The 26,572-nt window shown below is 61.0% G+C and overlaps 11 protein-coding genes across 11 annotated transcripts; 4 read left to right on the forward strand and 7 right to left on the reverse strand.

Moving 5' to 3' along the window:
* Positions 1-2,364: 2,364 nt before the first annotated feature.
* COLE_03807 (uncharacterized protein) lies at positions 2,365-3,421 on the forward strand (the record flags this gene model as incomplete). The annotated part of the gene is made up of 3 exons (XM_065626312.1): positions 2,365-2,478; positions 2,519-2,569; positions 2,690-3,421. The coding sequence occupies 3 exons, from the start codon at positions 2,365-2,367 to the stop codon at positions 3,419-3,421; spliced, it is 897 nt and encodes a 298-aa protein (XP_065482393.1).
* A 1,086-nt stretch (positions 3,422-4,507) lies between these two features.
* Positions 4,508-5,881, reverse strand: COLE_03808 (uncharacterized protein; the record flags this gene model as incomplete). The annotated part of the gene is made up of 2 exons (XM_018424963.1): positions 4,508-5,671; positions 5,705-5,881. 2 exons carry the CDS (start codon positions 5,879-5,881, stop codon positions 4,508-4,510), a joined length of 1,341 nt encoding a protein of 446 aa, XP_018279683.1.
* A 2,385-nt stretch (positions 5,882-8,266) lies between these two features.
* On the forward strand, positions 8,267-9,384 carry COLE_03809 (uncharacterized protein; the record flags this gene model as incomplete). Its single annotated transcript, XM_018421305.2, has 4 exons — positions 8,267-8,411; positions 8,446-8,638; positions 8,671-9,034; positions 9,070-9,384. The coding sequence occupies 4 exons, from the start codon at positions 8,267-8,269 to the stop codon at positions 9,382-9,384; spliced, it is 1,017 nt and encodes a 338-aa protein (XP_018279684.1).
* Positions 9,385-10,256: 872 nt separating this feature from the next.
* On the reverse strand, positions 10,257-12,745 carry COLE_03810 (uncharacterized protein; the record flags this gene model as incomplete). Its single annotated transcript, XM_018422861.2, has 5 exons — positions 10,257-11,989; positions 12,140-12,204; positions 12,240-12,388; positions 12,571-12,672; positions 12,725-12,745. The coding sequence occupies 5 exons, from the start codon at positions 12,743-12,745 to the stop codon at positions 10,257-10,259; spliced, it is 2,070 nt and encodes a 689-aa protein (XP_018279685.1).
* A 321-nt stretch (positions 12,746-13,066) lies between these two features.
* On the forward strand, positions 13,067-14,082 carry COLE_03811 (uncharacterized protein; the record flags this gene model as incomplete). The annotated part of the gene is made up of 5 exons (XM_018426592.2): positions 13,067-13,270; positions 13,317-13,556; positions 13,616-13,815; positions 13,856-13,935; positions 13,967-14,082. The coding sequence occupies 5 exons, from the start codon at positions 13,067-13,069 to the stop codon at positions 14,080-14,082; spliced, it is 840 nt and encodes a 279-aa protein (XP_018279686.1).
* Positions 14,083-14,126: 44 nt separating this feature from the next.
* COLE_03812 (uncharacterized protein) lies at positions 14,127-14,888 on the reverse strand (the record flags this gene model as incomplete). Its single annotated transcript, XM_018420110.2, has 1 exon — positions 14,127-14,888. The coding sequence occupies one exon, from the start codon at positions 14,886-14,888 to the stop codon at positions 14,127-14,129; it is 762 nt and encodes a 253-aa protein (XP_018279687.2).
* Positions 14,889-15,217: 329 nt separating this feature from the next.
* COLE_03813 (uncharacterized protein) lies at positions 15,218-17,020 on the reverse strand (the record flags this gene model as incomplete). The annotated part of the gene is made up of 2 exons (XM_018422862.2): positions 15,218-16,735; positions 16,769-17,020. 2 exons carry the CDS (start codon positions 17,018-17,020, stop codon positions 15,218-15,220), a joined length of 1,770 nt encoding a protein of 589 aa, XP_018279688.1.
* Positions 17,021-17,226: 206 nt separating this feature from the next.
* On the reverse strand, positions 17,227-19,431 carry COLE_03814 (uncharacterized protein; the record flags this gene model as incomplete). The annotated part of the gene is made up of 2 exons (XM_018421306.2): positions 17,227-18,879; positions 18,913-19,431. The coding sequence occupies 2 exons, from the start codon at positions 19,429-19,431 to the stop codon at positions 17,227-17,229; spliced, it is 2,172 nt and encodes a 723-aa protein (XP_018279689.1).
* Positions 19,432-19,924: 493 nt separating this feature from the next.
* Positions 19,925-20,495, forward strand: COLE_03815 (uncharacterized protein; the record flags this gene model as incomplete). The annotated part of the gene is made up of 5 exons (XM_018422863.2): positions 19,925-19,955; positions 20,104-20,222; positions 20,259-20,298; positions 20,333-20,407; positions 20,443-20,495. The coding sequence occupies 5 exons, from the start codon at positions 19,925-19,927 to the stop codon at positions 20,493-20,495; spliced, it is 318 nt and encodes a 105-aa protein (XP_018279690.1).
* Positions 20,496-20,598: 103 nt separating this feature from the next.
* Positions 20,599-22,950, reverse strand: COLE_03816 (uncharacterized protein; the record flags this gene model as incomplete). The annotated part of the gene is made up of 3 exons (XM_018422864.2): positions 20,599-22,100; positions 22,133-22,589; positions 22,663-22,950. The coding sequence occupies 3 exons, from the start codon at positions 22,948-22,950 to the stop codon at positions 20,599-20,601; spliced, it is 2,247 nt and encodes a 748-aa protein (XP_018279691.1).
* A 215-nt stretch (positions 22,951-23,165) lies between these two features.
* On the reverse strand, positions 23,166-25,629 carry COLE_03817 (uncharacterized protein; the record flags this gene model as incomplete). Its single annotated transcript, XM_018422865.2, has 6 exons — positions 23,166-23,585; positions 23,621-24,148; positions 24,185-24,532; positions 24,573-25,049; positions 25,084-25,388; positions 25,431-25,629. The coding sequence occupies 6 exons, from the start codon at positions 25,627-25,629 to the stop codon at positions 23,166-23,168; spliced, it is 2,277 nt and encodes a 758-aa protein (XP_018279692.1).
* Positions 25,630-26,572: the final 943 nt, after the last annotated feature.

The following is a 26,572-nucleotide window of genomic DNA, read 5'->3' on the forward strand; positions in this document are numbered from 1 at the left end:
ACGAGGTGGGTTAGGGCTACATAATCTTGCCTTGGCGCCGGTTGGCAAGGTCTTCGGAAGGGTCGCAACGGGCACGTCGACATGAATGACCTGGAGGGGGGCCGGCTTGGGACCGGCCTGGCAAGCTGAAGGCGCATGCACTGACCCCCCCATCCAGGAGTTATCAATCGGTCGAGCTGGACAAAAGGTGGTCAGTGCATCAACACGCTTTCGCGCTCTCGGGTATCCCTCGAGTATGTCAGCTATCAGTTGTCAGGTTGGCATGCTCGCATGTGCGCTGCTCTCGTCTACCCCAGGTTGGGAACCGTGGGCTGTGAGAGTGAGTATGGGGGAGGTCAGTGGCGTTAAGGTGCTCGCTTGCGTCTGACTGTAAGTAACAACGGGGGCTTGCGCTCTGTTCGCTTGGGCTGCCGAGCTGCCGAGTGGCTTGTCGTGCACAGTCAGCAGTGGACGGGAGGTTCGCAGCGTTACCAGGCGTGCCGATGGCGGTTGTGAGAGGCGTCGGTTTTGAGCATTCGCGGACGCCTGGGAGCACGCTCGTCGCGCTCCTTACAGCATCTGGGGAACGCACGGACCTCAATGTTGCCTCATTCCATCCCACGCTTTCTTCTCTTTGTTCCCTCCACTTGCCACGCGTGCTCCACCATGGGAGGATTATATCGTCACCGCGTCTCACGGCATGCTTTCCTTACCACACTCTACAGTTTATCAATATAGCCAAGCACTCCTCGCCTCTATGGCGGTCTACGCAAGCGCGAGGGGCGATGGTTGCGGCATCCTTTTCAACTACAGGTCGCAGACCGAAAAGTTGGACACTGTGGACGCTGTGATTTCGAGCGGGTCTGTCACGAGCAAACAGCAGCCTGACAACATTACATAGGAACCGGCGGCCGGTAGTGGACGGCCGTCTCAAAAGCTCAAGCGAAACGGCCGAAACACATAACATGACGACGATCACTGACAACGCCGCCTAAGTCATAAGGCAACCCTCGGAGACCAAACGTTTGGGATGCTTCCAACATATTACACCCTGGGCATCACGAGGCCGGCTTTAGCTCACTACTCGTGATCCCTTGACCTTCGGCTTTACGTCACATCGGGTGCAGCTGATCGGACACCTTCCGTCCACCTGCCCAGCTGACGTCTCCAAACAACTTGTCGCCCTATTATTAGGGCCAAGTGCTGATGAACCGCGTCATCCATCACTCCATTGGCCGAGGCTGCTCCAAGGGCGCTCGGACTCAGAGGCTTGCTCTCCTCGAGTCCTGCTTACCAACGGTGACTACTCAGCGCTGACTCCGCGCGCGAGAAGCGGACCTCTTTCCGACCTCCCCGTCAACGAGGAGGGTGTGAGTCGGGGGCGGAGGAACTAGTTCAAAAACAGGTGGCTTCAGTTCTCGCGATGCAATGGTCCCTCATACTCAACTTCTTTGATACACCCTAGCTCACTTGACACACATCTGTCCACAATGGTGGGAGGCAAATCGTTAAGGTCCTCGTTTAGCGCGGGTGGCGCTACGGCTACGCAGCGTCGCAGGAGCTCCAGCATCTCGCAAGTTCGAGCCGCCGCCACTGGCGACCCGGATTTCCTCGCCGACAAAGGCGAGACTGGCTTCAAAGGCCTCATTCATAACCCCAAATCCCTTGGACTAGCCCTCTTCGCCTCGCTCGGAGGTGTGTTGTACGGCTATGTGAGTGGGAATGTGGCTGTGGTCTTGGCATGTATCTCCTGTATTTGCTGACATCCAGAACCAAGGTATGAATACCTCGGTCATCGGATGAGCGAGGCGCTGACGTCCAGGTGTCTTCGGCCAGGTCCAGGTCATGTCTAGCTTCAAGGCTCGCTACTGGTGGATCGTGAGTTGAGCAGTGGCGGTGTAATGCAGCTGACAGTAGCTTGGAGATGATGTGACCAACAAAACTTTGAAAGGCTTCGTAACTGCCATCCTCGGTGAGCTGTTTCAGTCTCATCTGCTGACCCGCAGAACTAGGCGCTTTCGTGGGCAGTCTGATGGCGGGTCCGTTGGCCGACATGTGAGTACCGGCGGCCTTGAGCTGCTCATAAGGAACACCCGGCTGTCATCCCACATACTGACGACGCAGGTTTTCGCGCAAGGTGAGTACTTGAAGGTATGGCAGGAACGTCGCAGCCTTCGGATAAGATAAAAGTCACCGATGCTTGATCACCGATCTTCCGGTGCTAACGCGACGCAGTACTCGATCTCTGGGTGGTGTATCGTTTTCATGCTGGGGACAGCGCTGCAAGTGGGAGCCAACTCCCAGATTGCCTGCATCTATGGTGGGCTAAGCGGCTGATGCGACGTTGGCGGAGACTGACGAGCAGCTGGTCGCTGGTTCGCTGGTATGGCCGTCGGTGCCCTGTCGATGCTGGTTCCAATGTTCAACGCCGAGCTTGCCCCTCCCGGTATCCGTGGCTCGCTTGTCGCACTCCAGCAACTTGCAATTACGTTCGGTATTGTGAGTTCTGCCCCACAGAACCCCCTGTGCTGACTCTCAGATGGTGTCATACTGGATCGGCTACGGCACTGTAAGCATCAGAAGAGCCGAGGGAGTCGCATGACCGCTGACCGTCAGAACTACATCGGCGGTACCTCGTATGACCGCGCCACAGGTGTGGGTCAGTCTTCGGCCGCATGGTGAGTGTCTTCAAGGCTTCTGTCCATCCCAGACTGACGATAGGCGCATCCCCCTCGCCCTGCAGCTCGTTCCAGCCATCGTTCTCTGCATCGGCGCAGTGTTCATCCCCTTCTCGCCCCGCTGGCTCATGCTTAAGGGTCGTGAGGAGGAAAGTCTGATGACGCTGTCCAGGCTCCGTGAGCGGCCGCCCGAGGACCCTACTGTGCAGTACGAGTTCCGCTCCCTTCAAGCCGAGCGCCTTGTCGAGCGTGAGGCGGCGAAGGAGCGCTACGGTATCGACACCGTCAACTTCCGCGTCGCGTGTCTCGAGTACAAGCGCCTCCTCACCACCAAGTCGCTACTGCACCGTCTTTTGATTGGTGCCTCCGCCCAGGCGCTTCAGCAGTGGACAGGCATCAACGCCATCATCTACTATGCCCCCACAATCTTCGCTCAGCTCGGGTTGACTGGCAACACTATCGGGCTGCTTGCCACTGGCCTTGTTGGTATCGTCAACTTTGTCTTCACGTTCCCTGCCGTCATGTTCGTCGACTCGCTCGGCCGCAAGCCGATGTTGATCTGGGGAGAGATCAACATGTCAATCTCACACGCCGTCATCGCCGCCATCATTGCCTCCTTTGGCCCCGACTTCAGCAACAAGGCAGCAGGCAACGCTGCCGTATTCATGATCTATTGGTACATTGTAAACTTTGCCGTGACTTGGGGTCCGCTCGCATGGGTCGTGTCAGCCGAGGGTGAGTATTGCCGGGTTCAGCGGCGCTGACAATCCAGTCTTCCCCCTCGACATGCGCGCCAAGGGCATGTCGGTCTCGTCGGCCACGAACTGGCTCAACAACTTCGCGGTTGCGATGGCCACACCAGTGTTAGTGTCCTCTTGAAGGCTGGCGGGAGCGGGCGCCTCGCGTGGGTTGAGGTCACGGCTGACAGCAGCATGATTGAGAATATCGGCTACAAGACATACATCGTGTTCATGTGCTTCTGCCTCGTCGGTCTTCTCTACGCCATCTTCATCCTTCCTGAGCTCAAGGGGCTGACTCTTGAGGAAGTTGACCACATTTTGTGCGTTGCTCCACTCTGCTGAACACTGACTTATAGCCACGACACCTCAGGTGCCGAGGATCTGGCCCGTCGCGAGCGCATCGCCAAGCAGATCGGCCTCGACAAGGTCGCGCGCGACATTCAGCACCAGGAGACCGGCGGCACTGGTGCTGGCAGCCCTCTCGACTCTGCAGGCGAGAAGAAGTCGAGTGGCCCGTTCCGCTCGGAAGTGTAGTTCCATAGCCAAGTCCGTCACCCCCTTCTTCCAGTCCTGAACTAATTAATATTTCTGGAGGCGGAGCGACGGCGGTTCATGTGCAGTAAAGAAGACGTAATGCATAATGAAATCTCTCTTGAGAGCAAACGACCTACGCTGTGGTGGGCAGGACTACGTCGTCAGTTGACCTTCGTCTCCAAGTTTGCACTGTGCAAACGTTGACCTGCACAGACGGACAGACGGCATCGTGGCAACCAGTTCTCCATTTGATCCGATTCCAGTCGGTTCAACCCCCCGAAGTGTCCAGGGTGACGATGGCCTCATTTTGGAACCCCTTGGTGAGTGGCAGCCACATCGACGATCAGACCCTGCCCAGCATGTGGATCCTCGGCATGTGGCGTATTTGCTCAGAACAGAAGCTGTGACCAGTTGCCTCAACCGTGCTTCCCGACTCAGAGGTCGCACAACAAACTCGAGATGGGGCTCTCGCTGCCCTGCAGTTCCCAATGATAACCTAACATCCCGTTATAACACAATATATAAAGCCCTGCGTACAAATCCCACAACCCCACTCCTCTCCCCTCCTCTTGCCCCTTAAGGCTGGTAGCGGAAGTCCTCGGAGCCCTCGAGGACAACCTCACCGCGCTCTGCCTTCTTGTTCTTGTAGCGGTAGAACGCCGCAAGACCCATAGCCGCAACGACGGTGAAGGCGTTCATGCCGATCGTGAAGAACACGCCGGTTGGGTAGCCACGCTTGGCCTCCTTCTGGATGAAGACGACGCCGGCCAGGATACCACCCACACCGCCCCAGGCGACGATCATGGCGGCGAAGACGGCGCGCTTCGACTGCGCGCGGATCGAAGTCTGCGCCCAAGCGAGGAGGAGAGGGATGTTGGCGTTGCAGCCGCCGACAGCGAAAAAGACGCCGACGTAGCGCGCAGCCTTCTGCGGCATGGGGAGCTGCGAGTACATGCACGTCCCGAGGATGACGCAGAGAGCGTTGAATACGACGCACCAGCCACGCGCGTTGCGGTAGCGGTCGGCGAGGTAGGCTGTGCCAAGCGAGGGGATGAAAGCGTAGACGGTGCAGGGGACGTTGAGGAGCATAGTCTCGACGTTGTTGAAGCCCATGCTGCCGAGAATGACGGGGAGGAAGTATGCGAGCGAGTAAGAGGACATGGTCGAGCTCATGAACATGAGGCCGTACACCCAGATGCGGAAGTCACAGAGGTAGCGGATGACCTTGGCGAGAGTGACCGGGTCGGGGGTGGCGTCGCCGCGGTCACGCTGGATACGGGTGTGCACCAGCTGGCGCTGCTCGTCGCTCAGGAAAGTAGCCTTGTCGGGGAAGTCGACGATGAATAGGATACCGAGGAGGCCGACGACGATGGTGAGGATACCGAAGAAAATGAAGATCCAAGACCAGCCGCTGAGGCCACCACGGGTGTGGAGGAGCGACATGCCGTAGCCAATGGGGGAGCCAAAAGTGTTCACGATACCGGCCACGACGTAGAAGAGAGCATTGCGAATGGCCATCTCGCGGCGCGCGTACCAGCACGAGATGAGGAACGCGGCACCGGGGAACAGCGCGCTCTCAAAGAGACCGAGGATGGCGCGGAGCGCCGCGAGCGTCTGCCAGTTGGGCGCAAAGCCCATGGCGAGCATGATAATGCCCCACAGGGTGGTGGCGCCGCCCAGCCACCAACGAGCACCAAACTTGCGAATACCGAGCTGCGAGGGGACCTCGAAAATGATGTACTATGGTCAGCAAAGCCCGACAGAAAGCCTTACGGGGACGAAGAAGATGAGAGTAATGATCGAGTAGCGGTTGCCGAGGTTCGTACCGAGCTCTTTGTCCATGTGCATGTTGTTGGCCTGCCGGGCAAGCGAGAGGTTGGTGCGGTCAATGAGCGACACGCAGTACATGGCCGAGAGAATGGGGATGAGGCGCCAGTCGACCTTGCGCATAGTCGACTTCACGAAGGCGGGATCGAAACCCTCGTCAATGTTGGCGTTCAGGCGAACTTCGGACGCGCCGTCATTGTAACCGACGCGCTTCTCGTCCGTCTCAATGTTGACCTTGTCTGTAGACATGGCTGTAGCTGTGGGAGTGTCGGTGGTGGTGGTAGCCAGAGACGACATCAGCGGCCTTTAAATAATCAGTGTCGTACTCGACATGAGTTAGTTGCTGAAGTTCTGGCGGAGATGTGCAGCAGCCAAGAAGGTAGGGCGGCGGGACGACGAATGACCGCCACAGGGTCACGAGAGGCGCTCCTTCACAATCAGCGCGTCGGCCGACCGACGAATGGCACACGCAGTAGCTGCCCGATCAGCACGGCATCTTGTTCATCTGCATCGACATCGCTGCGATGTCGGAGTGGGGAGATCGTATGGGCTCCACTTGGTCGGACGTCGGGGTTCCACGGGGAGTAGAGAAGAGTGACAGACCATAAGACTTTACAGGCACCGGGGGATGTTCGACCACTTCATCCCCGGTATCGGAAAAATAATTATCCGTAAGGAATCGAGACGAGCTCTGTGGCATGTGCCGACGCGGATCACAGTGGAAAGAACAACGTGAGGCCAACTTCATTTTACGGCTCGCCGGCATGCTGTCCAACGGGAAAGCGTCGTGCGTCGTCTGCCGCAACCGAACTGATATGATAGCAGCCTGTCTCTCATCTGCTCACAATGACGGATCGGCTCGGATGTACGCCACTGCCTCGACTCGGAGTATCTGCACGACAAACACCACTTTGCAAGCCTAGACTTCACACGGGGGCCTGGTACGGATGGGCGCAAGGGTCATGTTCACCCGGTAGGTGAAGGTATTGGTTGACTGTGACGCGGGGCACGGGTGGGGGGCGGCAAGACTTCCGCAAACGCAGCCGCACTTTGCTCCTGACCCGCCCTTTGCGCTCTCTTTCGCCCAAAGACTCAGCATCGAAGGGGCTGTCAGCAGACAACAACATCAGTAAGGCTGTTCTTTTGCAAGGATGGGCCAGGCCGCTGGGAGGCATGCCAAAAGGTTGCAAATTGCGCAGCGGAAATGCCACACGGGTGTTCGTCCCTCGGCAGCGTCCCTCGACTCCTCAGCGGTGAGTGGTGAAACGCGCAGAAATGCGAGGAATTCTGAAAATGAAGCACGCGACTGGCCTAGGAAAGACAGAGCCCTGTTTATGTTTAGTGGAGGCCCCATTCGTTCCCATCGACACCAACATAGCCCATCACCAGCTACACCCCGCCCTTCCTCGGTAAATGCTGTTCACGCAAAACTCGCGCAGTAAACCGATGTCGGGCCTGCCTGGAACGAGGGCAGGCGCATGCTTCCCTCGTACTCTAACTCATGGAGATCTATCATCCACATCCTCAGGCTGCAAGTACAGCACAACCTGTGTGGTTGCATGTGGTTGCAATACATTGCCGAAGACTTGGAGATGAAAAGTGGCTGGTATTTGTGTGAGTCCCAAGCACGAGGAAGTCCTGGATGTCTCGTCTTGCAAGATCAAATGGGAGACTATGGTGGTGCAACGATGCAACGACTGTGCTGTGTGTCGAGAGGCCCGAGTTATGCTAGACCCCGCGTGAGGGCATTCATTGGCGTACGCTCGTGCACTGTTGAGCATCCGTGCTCAGGTATACCCTCGGATGATATGAGATGGGCGGTCCACACGCTTTGAGACATTCCTGCATTGTGCATCGAACTTCGTCGCGCTCAGACTGCGCTCTCACCATCGCAAGTGATCAATTGCCTCAACACCGCCTCTGAGGCTGCGGTTACTTCGGCCCCCGGCGGGTGAGGCGGGTGAGGCAACGGACTAAGCCAAGATAGTGACCATTTGGTGCTAGCAGCGCCGCAATGCTGCTCGTGTGGTTTGTCACCACTTTGTCGAATGAGGAGATGATCGCGGAACCGATATTGAGAGACTGAGTACCATGTCGGCGCACTCTCCGTCAGGCACCGTGCGGGCGCGACCTCGGCTGCGAAGTCAAGCATGTCAAGGTGCGTGCCAAGAATCATGCCCGAGGGTCATGGCCCATGGCTCATGGCTCATGGCTCATGGGCCGCTCGCCGACGATGAACGCCGTTGCTGTCAAGGTCAAGTCGCGGCACCACGCACGGCCTAGACCATACATGTGCATGGATGCATGGAAGGTAACTCCGAGTCCGCCAAGCCGGCCTGCGTATCCCTGGCGCGGCGCGGCCTGGCTGCGGCCATGCGCCACTGAAATGAGGTCTGACGTCAGGCAGGCCGACGGCTGACACCAACGTTTTTCGAGAGTTCGACGAATGACACACACTTATAAATATACTCTTGATGACACTGTCCCAAGAATAACAACACCATAACCATGAGCAGCACCTCGCCCAGCACTGTGCGCGACGACCTCAACCTCGATGGTATCGAGGAGCACCCCGAGCGCCCGACCTTGCACGCCACTGGCAACCCCAAACTGCCTTACATTCTAAACACCCGCCGCTTCGGCAGCCACATCTGTACGCCTCGCGTCGCAAAAGGTGCTAACACCAGTCTTCGGTCCTTACGTTTACTTTCCTATCATTTCCGGGCTAACATGGCTCGGCGGTCTGCTCGCCCTCATCGGGCTGTGGGCCGCTGACGGACGCCCGCGCTACCGCCCAACGCAGGGCAGCATTGTCTTTGTAAGCCACGTCGCTGGCGTGCACAGAACCATGTTCATCTGCATCACGGCTGTCGTTGCTGCGTAAGTTCGGAGAGAGATCGAGCTGACAGCAGGTTCTGGTGGGCGACGGTCATCTCGGAACGATGGTTGCGACACACGAATCGCCTGCCCTCAGACATCCGCAGACGCGAGTGGATCCTTGGCTACTGTGCAATCGGCTGCGCCTTTATCGGCGGGATGGGTCTTCTCTTGCTCGCCATCTTCGACTCCTACGACTACTCGCGCCTGCACTGGTCGATGACCTGCGTCTTTATCGTCTTCACTGCGCTGAGCGCCATCTGTCAGACGGGCGAGGTATGGAGTCTGTACAAGGACCACCCGCAGAGAATGTCGCTCCTCCGCTCCTCGATCTTCAAGCTCATTGTCGTGCTATCCGCCGTGCTGGGCGCTGTTGCCTTCGCAATCCTCTACGGCATCGTGAGTTCCTGTGTCAGGTTGGAATCTGACAACAGTGCCGCGGCAAGAGCGTTGCGCGGGGATCGAGAAGCGCCAACACCTGTAACAACATCACGTCAGGCGCAGCCGCCATGGAGTGGACAATCGCGTTCATCCTCGTCTTCTACTTCCTCTCGTTGACCGGTGACCTGTGGGGCAGCGGCAAGACGTCGCCGCGATACCTCCGCCACTTGGCGCAGTGGGAGGCGAAGCAGGCCGGCTTGAATAGATGGAACACGCGCGCCGAGGAGCTCAAGGAGCAGGCCATCGCGCGCAACCGTGGCGAAGAAATCATGGAAGCCGAACGCAGGGCGACGCATTCGGCAGTGTAATACATATAAACCATCACCCGACGCATAATCACACAGTTCTCACACATACCTAGACTCTCCTTAGACTGATAGATAACCGATCCTTTTGTAAGCGTAGAATGCAGCCTCCGTTGTTCTTTACTTCCCTAGATCGGCCGTGGAGGTAACGAGGGCTGTCTCCGCACGGTCAAACGTGGGTGCGCATCGCTGACGGAGGCTGGGAACGCGGGGGTGGTGGGAGGGGTACCCGGGGCGCCGCAGGTGACGGTAACAACTGGGCAAGCAAAGAGTCAGTGCCAAGTAAGAAACAAACTGACCCGTTGGGTATCACATGTGTCAGCCTAGAGACCCTTACCCGCGACGTAGGGGATGTCCCGGATGTGTGCTTGTCGGTGACCACTTGCCAACGCTCGGCGCAGAAGCACGTACAGCGGCGATCTCGCCTGGGAGCGGCGTAGAGATGGATCAATCGGCCAACTACTTGGCGTGACTTTTATACACTCTGCTGTGATGTGTGCCGGCCGCGGGATTATTTGCTCCCAGGACGAGCTAGCGCTATTCTGCGGACTGTGCTGCTATACGTTGTCAACGAGAACAGAACGTGTTTGTCCACACGGCGACATCGCTGTGGCACTTATAGCTCATGTAAGTGCCCATTTGGCTCTCAATCAACGGGTAAGCCGGGCCAGTGGATGTCTCCATTGGGGGTGCCACGCGCTGAGTGATTCGCTATATGGCAAGCCTGATCGGTGTCTGCATCAAGGTCGGAGACTTGCTGCATCGTCAGTCTCGACGAGCCAACAAAGCACAAATCCCCCAAGCGCAATGAATTGTCCAACATCCTGGCCAATCAATATCAGAGCATCAGGTCATACATCTTTCGTGATACCAAGTTAGGCAAAGCCGCCCGTAGACCCGAAACCGCCGGCGCCGCGCAGCGTCGCCTCAAGGTCCTCGACCTGGCGCACCGGAGCCATGTGCACGCGCTCAAGAATGAGCTGCGCGACGCGGTCGCCCTTAGCGACCGTGAAGTCGTCACTGCCGTAGTTAAAGAGCAGGACCATGACCTCGCCGCGGTAATCGGCGTCGACGACACCGGCCCCCACGTCAATGCTGTGCTTGGATGCCAGTCCCGAACGGGGCGCGATCCGCCCGTACGTGCCTGCAGGCACAGCGATGGCGAGACCCGTAGAGACAAGCGCCTTGCCACGCGCAGGGACGGTGATGCCGTCGGCTGCGTACAGGTCGTGGCCGGCGGAGAGAGCCGATCCGCGCGTTGGAAGTGTGGCACCCGGGTTGAGGAGCTTCACGAGGAGATCGTCAGATGTGTTAACTGTCCCGCCATTGGGAGAGGCAGCACCCGAGGCTGCGCCGGAAGCCGGCTTGGCGGCGAGAGCTGCAGCGCCCAGCGCGGCTCCTCCACCAACCGCCGAGGCGACGCTAAGCGCGGCCTTTGGCGCCTCCTTCTCGTCGTCACTGCTGTCGGGCTGCTCGATCTCGAGGTCGCGGCTCGTGACCTCCGGCTCCACCTTCTTAGGCTCAACCTTGGGCTCCTCCTTGGGCGGTGGTGTCGCGGCCTTGGGCGCGGGCTTCGGCTCCTCCTTCTTGACCTCAGGCTCGGGCTTGATCTCTGCCCTCAGCTTCGACTCCTTCTGCTCCGGCTTGGGCGAAGAAGGCTTAGGCGTGCTCGGCGCCGTAGGCTTGGGCGTCGCCAGCGGCGCCTTGTTGGCGCTAACGGCGCGTGTCTCAAGGTCGACGACATTGGGGCGTGCGTCCTTGCCGCCGAACCACTCGTGAGCCTTAAGAGCAGGCTCAGAGGAGTTGGCCGGCGGGAAAATGTCGCTCTGGAACCCTTCGGCCTTGCGGGGCACGATAAAGGACAGTGGGGTGATATCGCGGTTGGAAAGCTTGAACGCGCGCGCGATTTCGTTTTGCGAGACGTCGAGCGCGCGGCGCGGCAGGAACCCGACACCGCGCTGTGGGTCGGACGTCTTGTACTCGTTGAGGAAGTGGAAGTGGTCACCCTCATACTCAAAGTAGCGCATGTTACCGTCGCCCTTGCCCGCGAGGAAAAGGACGTCGTTCCCTTCAGCGAAGTATGGGATAATTATACCAGCTGACGAGTCGAGGCTCTCCGTCTGCAGGTTGGTGAGCCCCGCCGTCTCCCAGAGCATGAGCTGACGGTCGGACATGCGGCTAAAGCCGGTAGTGGCGAGACGGTCGCGGTCACCGAGCCACACAACTCGCGAGCCCTTGATACCACCGTGTCCCTCGGCGACGCGAACGGCGTCGGCGCCTGCGCGCGGGTCGAAGATACGCAGCTTACGGTCACGACAAGTCGTCGCGAGCATTGTGCCGACAGAGTTCCAGGCGATGGACTGCACGCTGTCCTTGTGCCCTGCGAGCGACAGCGTCGGCTTGTCCGTCGACCCCTCGATGTCCCACACGCGCACGAGGTGGTCACCAGAAGCGGAGGTGAGGACGTTGGCAGCGGAGGGGTGGAACTCGACCTGCCCGACCTTACGCCCGCCCGCATTCAGCCTGCCGACCGGGGCAAAGTCCTCTGGCTCCCACTTGTCCTCGCCCCAGCCCTCGAAGATCGACTCATCGACCTTCCAGATGAAGACTGGGGTCAGCGGGTCCAACAAAAGGTGAGGAAGGCGTGGAGTGGGCGGGCACGCGCCGAGGCCCACGAGCACCCGATTATCTAGTCCTGGTGTGCAGGCACCACGAGGCAAGAGGCCTCAGATTCTTGCCAGATCCCCTAGATACTCACTCTTCCCGTCCTCGCCCGCGGAAACCACAAGGTCATCGTCAAAAGGCGACCATGCCGTGTCGAGACTGTCGTCAGCTCCTTGAAGTGAGAGAGGACTCACACAGGCGCCGAGTGCCCACGCGCAAGGGGAAGAATGTCGGGAAGCTTGGTCGGGAATCCGGAGGGCTCGGGAAGTGCGTACGGCGAGAACGCGGGAAGGATGGCGAACGCTCCACCGCCCGAGACCTGCCAGTTGACGGCGAGGTATTTCTGCTGTCAGCGCGCGTGGAGAATACGAGACAAGTCTGATGCTGTACACTCGGGTGGCAGAGCAGTCCTACTCCCAAAGCCGGAGCCAAGCACCGTAGTGGTCGGTGTGGCATACCTCGGCTTCCCTGCCGACATCGGCTTGGCGCCGACTGCCCCGGCCTCGCATCCCGCTCGATACTTACTCCTCCGACAGTAATCAGGTTAGTGTCCCATGCGCTTCCGCTGATCTTTGCATTCTCGTAGTGGACCTTCGACGGCTGCCCGTACACGTGACGGTAGCTGCTCTGTCGTGTGAGTATAAGACATGTTAGGGGCCGGTGCGACCTCGACACTTACGGGGCGCACGAAGCGAGACATGATGCGGGATACCTAGATGCCAGAACCAACCGAGGAGCCAGAGACGGAGAAGAGAAGTGAGGACGAAGAGAGAAGAAGAGACGGAGAGGATGGAGATGGATGTAGCAGACGTAGGCACAACGATAATCTCGGGAGGTCGCCTGCTGTGCTGGCAAGCGATCGGCCATTCGTCGTCATCTGCAACCGTGGGAAACCTGTCACCTGACCTCGCGTTTCATCCTCGGCTCCGGTCCACTTTGTACCGGCCATCTCCCATCTTCAACGCCTCTTCCCATAAGACATGAGCATCTTGACACCGCCTCCCACACCACTAACGCACTAATGACCCTCCCCTTCATCCCCATCAGCGAGTGCTGCCTCCGTGGCTCCAAGCTCCCCGGCGAGCCGACAGGCGAGCTCCAGCTCGCGGGCTCGACCGTGAACGGCCATACCCTCCGCATTGACCGGTACTACGCGCGCCCAGCTGAGGTCAAGCACCCCAAGACGTGCATGGTGCTGTTCTACGACATCTTCGGGTTCTCTATTGTGTGTCTGGACTAATATGGCGCAGTTGTGCAGCAGCTGACGCCAGCACAACCCCAAGATCCTGGCCGACACATACGCCGCCCAGCTCGGCGTGGAGGTGTATGTGCCCGACTACATCCCAAGCCCACCGCCAGCGGATGCACTCAACTCCGCTATTGAGTGGTACCCCGGAGAGAAGAAGGACCAGGGCTGGCTCGCGAGCCTGTGGGGGAAGCTCAGCCTCTTGAAGATGCTGCCGTACGCTCTGGGCATCCTCGATGGGCAGGCACTCCCGCTGGTGGACAAAGTGAGGCGGAGCACGGCACAGAGACCCGAGCTGACTGTTGATCCTGGTGCTGACATCAGGCCATGGCCGACATCGCGGACGCGGGGTACACCTCCGTCGGTGCGATCGGCTACTGCCGTGGCGGGACGATGATCTCCTACCTCCTCTCGAAGGGCGATGAGTCTCCGATCGCTGCCGGCGTCGCCTTCCACCCGGAATACACGCCCGCGCGGTACCCACTGTACAAGCGCCCGGCGGCGTTCGTGCTCGCCGAAGACGAGTGGGTTTCAGTCACGGTCCACCGGCGTCGCTAACTCCAGCGCATACATCTACGGGGACCGTGTCGAGGAGATCATGTCCAAGTTCGGCACGGCGCCGAACGAGGCAACCTTCTTCAAGGGTGAGCAACGCGGAGTAGCACGCTTACGCAGACACGGCGCACGGCTTCGCGGCGCGCCCGTCATTCGAGCACGCGCCGACCCTCAAGGCGTTCCACGAGGCGAACGGCAAAGCCGTGGCGTTCTTGCGGCGCAACCTGTCTCTGTGATAACTTGTACAGTAATAGTAACATGTATGGTTCTAGTTGCGCGGCTATCGCCACTTGCCCTTCCACACCTCGATGCCCTCCCAATCCTCGTCGGCCCACTGCCACCCCGCCTTCTCGAGCGCCTTGACGAGCCGCGCATGCGCCACGCGCCGCATCGTACACCCCCTCTGGCGCCCCATCTCGAGCGCGGCATCCACGACGCGCGGATCGCGCCGCTCGAGTCCGATGTAGACCGTCGGCGTCCGCCGGCCGGGCTTGGGCGCCGCGGCGCGCTCCAGCGCCGCCCACAGCGCCGGCGTCATCTCCGGCGCGTAGATCGTGTCGGTCGTGACCACGATGTCGTACTGCGCGTCCAAGAGGGCAAGGCTCTCCGTCCTTCCCTCTGTTCCTGCTTCGCCGGCTTGTGCGGCCCGCACCGCGTCGAACCAGTCGATCTCGCGCGCGTCGATCGCGCCACACCCGCGCGGCGCGGCCGCCGCGTTTGGCGCAAGCACGCGCGACACGACCGGCTCAATGTCCGAGGTCACGACGTCGTAGCCGAGACTCGCGAGCGTGAGGGCGAGATACCCTACGCCGGCGCCGAGCTCGAGCGCGCGCCCCCGGTTCGGCTTGAACTCGATCGCGGAGGCGAGGTACGCGGAGAGCACTTGTGCGCCGAGCCACAGCGTCGTACCCGTTGTCCCGAGGCGCGCGCCGCCCACGTCGACGGCTTGTTGGAGGAGCACGATCTCCTCGCCGCGCGGGAGGCGGGTGTGTAGTGTCGCGATGTGTTTCGTGTTTGGGGCGGGGAGGACTTCAGTCTCCATTTTGATGTCGCGCCTCGGAGACAGCTGGCGAGGGATATGCGGCGGCAATCGAAGGTTAGGAGGCGCAAAGACGCCGATATCCTCAAGCGCGTGGAGCCTGGGGGGCCTGGAGCGGGGTAATGAAGTTGTTGTTGATTTTTCTAGATCTCGCGCGGGCGACAACATGGGCCCCCAGTCTCGGCTGCCAGGCACGGGATCCGCTCGTCGCTCCCCCTCAAAGACGCGGCCTTTACCAGACCTCGCGACCGTTATACTTGGCAACGGGTGCACGCGTGAGGCTAAGATGAAGTGGTGATGCATACAGTACAGAGTGATGTCTAATCGTACAATCAGCTGATCTCGCCCGGCCATTGGCTGAGCGCAAACTGCCACTTGGTGTACATGTCGCCGAACATGTGCCGCAACGCCCACTCTTCATACGAGTCGTGCTGGACGATGCTGACGACGCGCTGGGGGTTGGCGGGGTCGCCGACTTCAGTCGCGAGACGCCCCAGCCGCCCCGTGATGATCGAGTACACGAGGCTCTGGCCCTCGCGCCCGCCCGCCATCTTGGCCGACTTGGAGAGCTTGCTCACGTCCAGCCCGTTCAGGAGGTAGATCGAGTGTAGGTGCGGCAGGTGCAGCCCGGGAACGGCGGCGCGGGTCGTGAGCAGCATGATGTGCGGCGCGGTGGCGGGGGGCGGCTCAATCCCGCCTTCGAGCACTTCGGGGACGAGCGCAATGACGTTGAGCCCCAGCGCTGCGAGTTCGGTCGTCGCGCCCGTCACAGACGCCCCGTCGGGCAGCACGGCCAGCGAGTAGGTTCCGCTCGGCGGGGGCACGGTGGCATGCAGGTATGCCATGCCCTCGAGCAGTGTCACGGGCAGACCGGGGCGGGGCTTGTTCGCTGACTTGCCCTTGAGGGGAAGTGTGTCGAGATCTATTTCTCGCCCCTTCTCATCCACAACAGGAGGAATGAAGCCCGAGTCACCCGGCCGCGCGAGGTCCAGCGGCACGATCTTGCCCTCTGGACTAACGGAGAACGCGTAGTGTCTGGGTTTGCGCTGGGTAGGCTGCGCGGAGACGGCGCCGGCCCGCTTTGCGATTACCGCCATCGTGTCACGCAGCGCGACCTGCTTCGGCGTAGCCGCAGCACTGAAGTCCAAGTCGAGGATATGCTTCGTCGCCGCCCCACCCTTCGGCCGCACCCACCCACGCCCATAGATGTGCCTGCGGGTGGTATTGTCGAGCGTGGCCGAGCTAAAGACCGACGTGATGTTCTTGCGGCCAGAGAAGTCGATGTATCCGTCCTGCTTCACCTTGATTCCGAAGAGGGAGTTGAGGGCGTCAGCGACGGCCGGCGTGTGCTTCCTCGACGGGTGCCGCTCGAGCTGGCTCTTCGTCATGCGCGAGTGCGGGAGCGGTCCGATCTGGCTGTCGATCTCGTCGACGAAGACATGCGTGACGCCCTTCAAGCGGTCGCCGAGGGTCATGTTCCGCTTCTTCCCCGCCAGCGCGAGGAAGCTCCGCGGGGTCCCGAGCAGCACACGCGCGTTGAGGTCCGCTTCGCCGTCATTCGAGACGGTGGAGACGCGCGCGTCGCCGAGAGCCAACAACAGGGCCGTGACTTGCCGCGCCAGATGTGGTGTCGGGAGCATCACCACGACCCGCCCTTTGTTCTCCACGATCGCGAGGGCTGCAAGGACGAGCGCGAACGTTTTGCCGCGACCCATGTAGTCGCGGAGGAAGATATCCACATCGCCCTTGGCAATGCCGAGGAGGAAGGCGAGCTGGGCGGGCGTCGGCGCCACGCACTCCGGATAGGCAGCGAGGAGGCGGTCGATCACAGGTCGAGGGATGCCGGCTTTCTGCTGTCAGCTAATGTCGCGAGAATGACTCACCGTCCAAGCATCGACGCTGTCGATCGAGGTAAAGGGCCCAGCCTCCGCCTCCGTAGGAGGCTTTGGGGCAGTCTCATAGTCCACAAACGGGCCAGACTGCTTCATGCCGAACTGCGACGTCGATGGGCCGGCGCCGGTGGTGAGGCTCCGCCATCGAGAGCACGAAACAAAGGCGGGGGCCGCCACTGGCCTGAGAGATGAAGCGCGCGCCAGGCGCGACGCGACAGCGCAGGCTCGTCTTGCGTGGCTCATAGTCAGTTGGGTGGCAATCTCAACTGGACCGGATGAACGCCGAACGTCATGAATCTGGAAATTTCGATTCCGCGCTTGCTCACCACCACGGGCTGCCCCACTCTGATGTATCTCACTTGCTTTGCTCACTCCGTGTCCAAACCTTCACCCCCCGGCAGTGTACAAACATCCATGCTTTACAGTCTAAATTTCAATGCTATTGTCTCCTATGCCTGCCTCCCCGCGCCGCCAAACACGAGCTTCTTGCCCTTCTTGCCCTTCTTCTTCCGCCCCTCCTCCCCCGCCTCGCCCTCGCCGCCAAACCCGGCCCACGCAGCGTCGACGCCCGCGCCGTCAATCTCCTCCTGCCGAACCCACGCACGCGCCGTCGACGGGCCACGAAGCGCGCTCGCGAACGAGCTTGTAGGCGACGGCGGGGCGGGCACGTGCGTCGGCCGCGGCGGGCTGTCCATCGACGGGAAGTGCGTCGTGTTCTCCGCGTCGAGACGCGACTGCTCTAGCGCCCGGGCGAGGTCCGCGTCCACCGGCGACAGCGCGGAGGGCACGACGTGCACCTCAGGCGGACGTTTGGCGCGCTCCGCCTCCTCCCACCGCTTCTTGTCGCGGTCCTCCCGGCGTGTACGGGCGCGACGCTTGTCCCGCCGCGTCTTGAGGGGTTGTTCGAACTTGGCGAGCACGTCCGAGGGGACGATGCCCGCCAGGTTTGCCTCGACAAAGACAACCTCGGTTCCGATAGGCAGGTGCGAGAGGTACTTGGTACGCTTCCGAAGGTCCTCGTTCACTGTCGCCGAGTCGTACCCCGTCGTTGGGAAAGAGAGAGTCGGCGGAAGGTTGTCATACGAGCCAAAGTGGGTTATCAGGATGCGCATGTCGAGCGCACTCATGTACACGTGCGCACCCAGCGACGACTGGTAAAAGCAGGCAGCTGGCGCTGCCGCAGGCGCAGGCGAGACTGGTGGCGCAGCGATGCCCCTGTTCTTGCGCCGCTGGCCCTTGGTCCGAGCGTCGAGGTTTGGCATGGGATTCGGCTCGACGACCATGTTCGGGGGTACACGCACGCTCTCGACGTTGCCGTACGTCGCGGACGAGCCTGCTGCAAGGAACTCGAGCGGGACATTTAGGTCCTCCTCGTTCTCCTTCTCCTTCGCGGCGCGCTCGACCGCCCGGCGCTCCCGCTGGCGCTGGTGCTCCTGTTCGCGACGCTCGCCACCAACCGCGTCACCCCATGCGCGACGTGCCTCAGCCTCATGTTTCCGCACGGCGGGCGTCATGAGCTCGTCCTGGACTTTGTGGAGCTGTTTCTCGACCTTCTCTCGCGCGGCCTTGACGAACGCGCGCCCGAGCTCGTCGCCAACGAGTAGGTTGTGCTCGTGTCTAAGCTCCTCCAACTCGCGCTTGAGCTCGGCCTCCATGTACTCGGGCGAGGCGAGGGCGAAGCGCGAATACGTCAGAACGTCGGGCAGGAAGTACCACGGCGCACTGATGGGTGGAATGGCATCAGATGGCCACGTCGCTGTCGCCGGGAGGGCGAGGGTCGTCATCTGCGGGCGGTGGAGGAGACGCATGTGGATGCGGTGTGCGCGGTTGTGTGAAAGATGGGTGGGGGACTCATCCCCTTTCGCAGCAGCCGCAGCCTCGGACTCGTCTATCGCGCGCGCCTCGGAGACAATCGCCGCGTTCTCTGCCGAGGGAGCACCGCCCGTATCGCCTTCTGCAGCTGAAACCATCGTCTCGGCGTCAAGATAGCGCACGCTCTTAAGCATGCTTTCCTGGATTGTGTCGCCGCAGATGGGGCAGCTCGCGGCGCGCGGCACGTCCGACAACGCGATGAAGTGGAGGATGCACGGCAGGCAGAAGATCTGTGGTCAGCGCGCTCCAGAAGCAACACATACGTGTCCGCACTTGGTCATCCGCCCCGCGACAGGCTTGCTGAGGCAGATGGGGCACGAGCGGCCCTGACGCTCCTCGTCGATGCGGCGGCGGCGCTCGGCGGCCTCCTCGCCAGCCTCGTCGTCATCGGCGTCCGTGTCCACGAACCCCTGCGCGACGGAATACGCCGAAAATGTGGGAACGAGCACCTGCAGAATGTTCGGCCAGTGCAGGCTGATATCGGGATCGGCAAAGTGCGCGCCATACCCCACCACATCGGTGGGCTTGAGCATGAAGCGGAAGCTGGCGTTGACGAACTTCTCGCGCGTGAGCGCGCTGCCCTTCCACGCGTCGCCGCGGCGGGAGCGACGCGGCGGGCCCGCCATCCCCCCGTAATTCGATGCGCGCGGGGGTAGCGAGAAGCCGAGCCACTGCGAGGGGTCCTCGCCGCCGTCGAGGACCAGCTCGGGCTTGCGCCCGCCCAGCTTGCCTTTGCGCGCGGCTTGGGGGGTGCGGCGGGCGTGGACTTGCTGGGCTGGCATGGTCGAGCTGGAGGCTTCGGCGGTGGGGGTGGGGAAAGTGGGACGTGGGGAGAGCAGTTCGGAGCCGACGCCGGAGTGGGATTGAGTGGCGAATTGCGCCTGTGATGGGGTCACGGCGGGTATACTGGAGAGAGGTGGTGGCGGGCTCGTAGCTGAAGCTGAGTCCAGAATGTAGTCGGAAGCTGGAAGATGAGCAGGGGGACGAGTGTTGAGCGACGGATGGGTTAAGAGTCGCGTTGAACGCGACTGCTGGGTGATGAGAGGGAGGGGAGGGCGATCATATCTACCTGGGGCGTGAGTCAGATTCGCACGTGCGGTGACTGTGTTCTCCTCCGACAGTCCTCTTGTGGCACCTTCCCCACGGGGTCATCGTCACTGGTGTCCAGTGTCCAGTGTCAGCCGACATCCGCCATCCGCCATCCGCCTCCCGCCATGACCTGACACTCGACACTACATCATCGCTCGATCTCTATACCTCTCACCTCTCGACAATATGGCCCGCACCCCAGAGTACGATATTCCAGGTGCGTGCAACGTGCCGCGGCTGCCTGCTCGCGCTCCGCCCATGTCGTGGTCTCGTGCTCCGTGGGCGTCGCGTCTGAACGCGGCTGTGATACATGCCCACGCGACGCGTCCATTCACAAGGTCAGACCACCGATTAGCTGACCGCAGGCTTCATCTACGCCTCCCTCATCTCGGCCGGCGGCCTGATGGGATTCATCAAGAAGGGCTCCGTCGCCTCGCTCATCGCCGGCGGAGGCTCCGGCGTGCTGGCCGGGTGGGGAGCTTACGTGCGTCCCCTGCCCTGCTTAATCAACTGACCCCAGCGCGCTTCTTACAACCCCAAGGACGTGCGCGTCTCCCTCGGTGAGCTTGAGCCCAAGACAAAAGCTGATCCCAGCCGTCGCTGCTGTCCTCACCCTGCTCATGGGCAAGCGGTTCCTTGCGTCCGGCAAGTTCATGCCTGCGGGTCTTGGTGAGTTCCAGAACTCGTGGAGCGCTGACTTTCAGTCGCGGCGCTGTCCATTCTCATGGTTGTCCGGTACGCGATGCGGCTTCAGTAGGAGATGCGGAACTAGTGGAGCCATGCAGACAAGGGATATTCCAGCTGAGACTGGCCTCGATTCGCGTCCAGTGGCCAAATGCATGCAAATCTAATGATGTACTCTACTCGTCCTCGTCGCTGCTCCCGCTGTCAAGGTCCGGGATCTCCTCGTCCGAATCGTCCTCGTCCTCCGCTGCCGCGACCGGAGCCGGTGCTGGAGCGGGTGGCGCGGGTGCAGAGAAAGAGCTACTCGACATGAACGGCGCCGCCGCGGGGGCTGCTTCAGGCACAGACACTGCAGCAGGCGCGGCGACCGGTACGGAAGCTGGGGCTGGAACAGAGGCCGGAATAGGTGCCGAAAACGGCGCTGAAACAGCAGCCGGTGGTGGAACGACAACCTCGACCGCAACTGGTTGCGGTGCGATGGTCACAGCAACAGCTACTGGGGCTGGCGTCGGAGGTGCCACCGGCTGCGCGACGCCGTTACCTGTCGGCCAGTCGTCGACGGCCATGTCCTCGTCCTCGTCCGAATCCTCATCCTCCTCATCCTCCTCGTTGCCGTCTCGGAAGCCTAGCTCGAGCCGCACCTTCTTCTCAGCCTCGCTCTCCGGAGCAAACATGTGCAGCTGCGCGAGCGGAGGCAGGGGTCGTGACAGAGGCGGGAGGGCAGGGTGGAGAAGAGCATCGAAGACGGCGTTCCGCTCGACAGTGGAAGGGAGGATGGAGAGGAGGAGGGTACGGATGTCCCGCGCCGTGCCGGCCGCCTCAAGAGTCGCCGCATGCTCCAGAACGCTGTCCAATGTAGCGCGGACAGCCGTGGCAGATGATGGGGCGGTGAAAGATGGTCGGGACGCGATAGTAGTGTACAGCGCCAGGTGAAGGCGCAGGGAGAAATTCAGAAGTGCAGGCGGCACCGTCTTATGGAGGGCGGGCGAGAGCTCGAGGGCGGCCTGCATAATCTCAGCCTCGACGGCGGTAGCAGGGCGGGGTGCGCGGCCTGCCAGTCCGCCCACCAATGCGTCCTCGGCTCCACGGGCGCGCTTCTTTCCCTTCCGCCCCGTCCCTGTGGCGGAAGTGACGGTAGGCCGGGCATCAAGCACCCCTCCCAGCACGCCGAGGGAGAACTTCAGCAACCTCTGGGTGTACTCTGCGGGCAGGGTGGCGGCAGGGTAGATCTGCAGAAGCAGAGAGTGGAAGCGGAGAAGCTGGAGCCTTGCACCAGCCATCGCAGCCGGGGTACGCTCGAGGAGGTAGACTGTGTGCTCGAGGATCGCAGTGAGGTGGGGCACGACGTGGTCTCCGCATGCGGCCATAGCTCCACCCAACAAGAGAAGGCCCGCAGCCCATACACGAGGAAGAGATGCGGCGAGAGCAGCGTGGTGCGATGGCGAGACGTACGGCGCGACGGGAGTGTCGAAAGTCAGATTCAGTGCGCGAAGTGCAGCGGAGATGATCTGCGCGATGGGGACCGGTACCGGCCGAGCCGTGGCGGTTGTGAGGAGCGCGACGGCCAACTCAGTGTATCCCTCCACGGCGAACAGAGCTGCGTTCACGCGCTCGATGTGGTCAACAGGGAAGGCTGGAAGGGAAGACGAAGGCGGGGGCGCGGCGGTGCGAGGTGGTTCTGATGTCAGCTGACCCTGTCAACGAGCTCACCTTCCTCCATGGCCTCGGCCGTCATCGCGCTCATCGAGGCCGCCAGGCCGCCGAGTGCTTCACGCATGTCACTTCCCCACGCGGCCGGAGCGCCAGCCTTCCCGGCGGCCATGTGGAGGACGGCGAGGGTCTGCGCCGCGGCATACTTTACATCCTCGGGCGCCTCCCCGCCCAACACCAGAGTGGTCATAGCAGCGCGCAAGGCCGGTGCTGCGGGCCGGAAGGGCGGCGGTGAGGCGGAAATAAGCGCGCTGGCTGCCTCCAAGGTCTCCCTGATAGCGGGATAGGCTTGCGCTTCGACCAAGCGCTCGACGAGGCGGGACAGGGATACGGCAATCTTGCCCATCGCTGGCTGGACAACCTCACGCTCGAAGGCGGGAGCTTGGGGTGCGGCGGCGACGAGCGCACACGTCAGCTTGAGGAAGGAAGGAAGAGCTTCGACAGTGGTGGCGGGGGCCTGGCATTAGCTTTGAGACCAAGCGGCAACGGCGGGAGCTCGTGAGGAAGGTGGACGTGGTGGAGAGACTCACGGCAAGCACACCCAAACAGGAGCCCATCCACCCCTTGCCGTGCTGTGCAGCGGCGTACCCCTCTCTGTCCTGCTCGATCACAATTGCGGCGAGCGATGCGGCGGCGGGGTCGCGCGCCATCACGGCGCTGTTCAAGCGGGCGAGCCACTTGCCGAGCTGTGATTGAGAGAGGGTGGACGGCTGAACGAATGGCGCATGGAGTGATACCAGCTCTTCAGCAGCGGAAGATGGAAGAGGAAGCGATGTGAGAAGCGCCATAAGCGTCGTGCCCGAAAGTGCGGACGACATGGCGGTGAAGATGAGCGTAGAGTAGTCTCTGGATCTCTGGGTTGTGAACACTGGACTTGGGGTCCATGGTGGCATTCAACTTCTGAAATTGTTGTCAACACTCACCGTGGGAAAGTGACCTCCACCTCCTATCACGCCCGACGACAACAACACCACACCTTCGTCGTATCTCCAGACATCTTCAGCTCATCTCCCTAATGCATGCTGCTTTTAACCTAATACGGGAGGCCACCATCGCCTGCACCCGAAGGCTCGTCCAGGTCGCGGTACGAGATGGGACCCTTGCGCGCGCGTGGGTCCTCGCCGCCCGGCGGTGCTGGCGGGAGTTCGGAAGCATCGAAGTCGCGCGTCCGCCCCTTTGCGGGGCTGGGGCCGGCGGCGGGACCAGCGATCCCAGTGCTGCCGCCATGCATCATCATCTGCATGTGCATCATCATCATCATCTGCTGCTGCATGGCCATGTTGAAGCCAGGCTGGCTTGCTGCTGCAGGGTTGAACATTGCCTGGCTGGCGACGGCTGGGTTGAAGGCTGAGAGCGCAGGACGGGAGGGCAGCTGGTCGTCGACTGCGGCGAGCGTCGAGCTCGTCGGCTGCAGATGCTGCGGGTCAAGTGCAAACGCGTTGAACACGTGCATCTGTTGTCAGCCAACGCCCACAAGCTGCAGCTCACCTCGTCGAGCTTGTCCTTGACAGTGACGTTGTGCTTGCTCATGATGTGCTTCATGACGAATTCCGGTGCGCGGAAGAGTTTGCCGCACTCCTTGCAGCGGTACTTGTCAACCTCCTCCTGCTTGATGTAAGGCGCCAGCAGGCGGCGCTGCTCGTCCTCAATGTCACGCCCGCCGTACTCGACCACATCCGGATCCTCATCGATGATGCCCCGCACTTTGAGATCCAAATTCTCCACCCACCGCTCCTCACTGCTTTTGGACGGGTACGTGTACCTCTTGCTGGGAGCCTCGCGGGGCGTACTGTCCTCGGTTTCACGGCTTTCAGCCACGGCTCCATCGCCTTCCTTTGCGTCCTCCTCCCCGTCACGGCCAGACTCGTCATTCGCTGTCGTCTCCTCCGGCGCACGCAGATGCTGGACACACTTGCGCTGCAACTCTTCGGGGAACGCAGTCGGCACGACGCAATAGTAGCACGTGTTGAGGGCATTGCGCAAGTAGGAGAGGTACTGGTCAAGAGTAATCTTGGCCTAAAATGTCAGTCATAATACGGGGAGTAAACGAACCTTGCGCAAGCGTTGCTCCTCGTCCAGTTCGTCGCCGTCGAGACCCTGCTGAGCAAGCAAACGGGTGACAACGTCAGCCACAGCATCGCTTCCACGCTCGTGGAGACCGCGTGCCTTATCTTCCTTTTCCTGCTCCTCGACGCCTTCGGCTCCCTCGCCGTCTGCGGGCGGCTCCGACGGCGGTGCGTCGGTCTCCATCAGCTCGTCCTCGAGCTTGAGGGCGAGCTCGCGCGCGCGTTCAGCGTCGGTCTCAATTCGCGTCAACGTGTTTGCGATGGCAGGAGTCAAGCGTATACGCCCGACGATAGCAGAGGCATTGACGCCCATATGGAAAGTGAAGTTGTCAACCTGTGCAATTAGCCTTCATCCAGACCTCGCTGCCACTCACCTTGGAACCGTCAATGGTGTTGACCACGTCTTCCACGTTGACGCCATCCTCGTACTGCGCCCATCCAACGCGGTGGAAGCTGCGCTTCATCGAGGGCTCAGACAGAGCCAACCACTGGAAGCCAGAGTGCTTGGCAAAGACACCTTCTAGGTCCTTTCGTTTCGTGGTCGGGGGCACTGTTTTGACGAACACTTGTCCAGGGCGGGGAGGAACGACCATCCGCAGAGGGTCGTGCGGTTCGTCGCCGAGAGCGCGGTCCATTGCATCCCTGACCTCTGGCGGCTGCAGCTTGTCTTCGGAGTGATCGTAATTTGCGTCGTCCCACTTGCCGTCGCGCAGCTCGGCTATGTACTGCTCGACGGCTGGGACGCGGCCTTGACGGTTGACTCGCCGCCGCAATGCCGCGACCTCCTCGCTCTGTCCATAACGCTCCTGGAACCATGCATCGTCCCGGTGGGTGAGATACAGCGCAAAAAGCTGGCGTCAGACGGGCAAAAAGCAGCCAACTCACCTGACGCGAATAGTACTCCTTCTTGTACCTCTCGTAGCGTTTGGCCATACCGTGCTTCTCGACTAGCACCGATTTGGGCAACGCGCCAGACTCGACGTCGGCGCGAATGCGGCGCAAGTCCTCGTCGTCGTCCTTGGCCGTCTGGGGATGGGAGACGCGGAACCACTCAGCAAACTGCTTGAAGGTGAGGACCGTCTCCAAGCTCGCTGGGTCAGGAAGTTGGTTGTAGCGCCCTGGGGAAGGGGATCGACGGCGCTGACGCTGGTGTGGGTAGCTGGGAGAAGGCGATCGGCGGCGCTTGCGTTCTTGGCATTAGTTGCCCGTCAGAAGCTCCTTCCTTAACTCACCGTAGTCGTCTTGCCAGCGGTCATCATAATCACGTGAACCTCCATAGTGACGCTCCGAGTCATACCCACGCTCGTAGTCACGATGAGGGGGCGCGTCGTATCCAGCACGCCCGCGGTCATCTGGTGGAGGGGGACGCTCGGGCGAGCGGGTAGGAGAGGCTTCCACCGGGCGCGCAGGTAACCCCGAGTAACCGGACATGATCTCTCAGACGCGGCCGAGGTCTGTGTTGTGGACTGGGTGATGATCAAAGCTCGAGGCTTGAGATGTGTGATAGGCGAGGCAAGGAAAGAGATTGTGTGTTGTGGCTGTGTCTATCGGTTGCGTGACGTAGGCTTGTTCAAATCGACACCTGGCTAAAGGAACACTGGCTGTGCTCTGCGGTACCGATGCACTTGAGAGCCGTATGTCGAGGATGAGACAGGATACGAAGGTCGAAGATGAGTGCGGATGTTGAGGGGGGGGGGGGGGGGGTGCGCGAAGTGAGGGAGAGCAACAAGCACCAAGCAACAAAGCAACAGCGGCCAGCATCAATACGTGCCATAATGGTCGCGCCTGGAAGTATCGGAGAGTATCTTTAAGCCTCCCCTTTTGCCACGCGATAATTTAATTCCGGTGCCCAGGACGTTGTGGCGGTTGCAATTTGGACCACCAGCCACCAGGTCGCGCGGAGGTCGGATGATCGGATGGCGCGGATGGAGCAAGCGATGCATTTGACGAATGAGGGATCTTATGATCTCAGGAGATCAGGACAGCATCGGTGGTGTCAGTGGAGATGCGAGTCATCAATCTCAGGAGATTGGGATTACGGCCTGCACGTTGGTACGGTGAGTGCGTTGGCGGTGGCATAGCGGGGACCCCGGCTGATTGGAATGCGTTGAGGAATTCGATAATCGGGCGACGGCTGTGGCCGGTCCGGATGAGGATGAGCAATGTCGTCACATGAGACTGTTGACGCGCCTAGGCACTTCGTCACCACTCCTCCTAACCGGCCATCAACCGACATCTCTCATCCCATCTCATCTCATCTCTCCTCTCTCTCTCTCGTCTCCTCTCACTCACTCACAAACAACCTCTTAACCCTCCTCAGTCATCACCCCATCTCCTCTTTCCTCTTGATTCTCGCTCTCCACCACCCCCATCC

This window comes from Cutaneotrichosporon oleaginosum (genome assembly GCF_008065305.1).
Source record: "Cutaneotrichosporon oleaginosum strain ATCC 20508 chromosome Unknown ATCC20508_contig03, whole genome shotgun sequence".
Lineage (NCBI taxonomy): Eukaryota > Fungi > Basidiomycota > Tremellomycetes > Trichosporonales > Trichosporonaceae > Cutaneotrichosporon > Cutaneotrichosporon oleaginosum.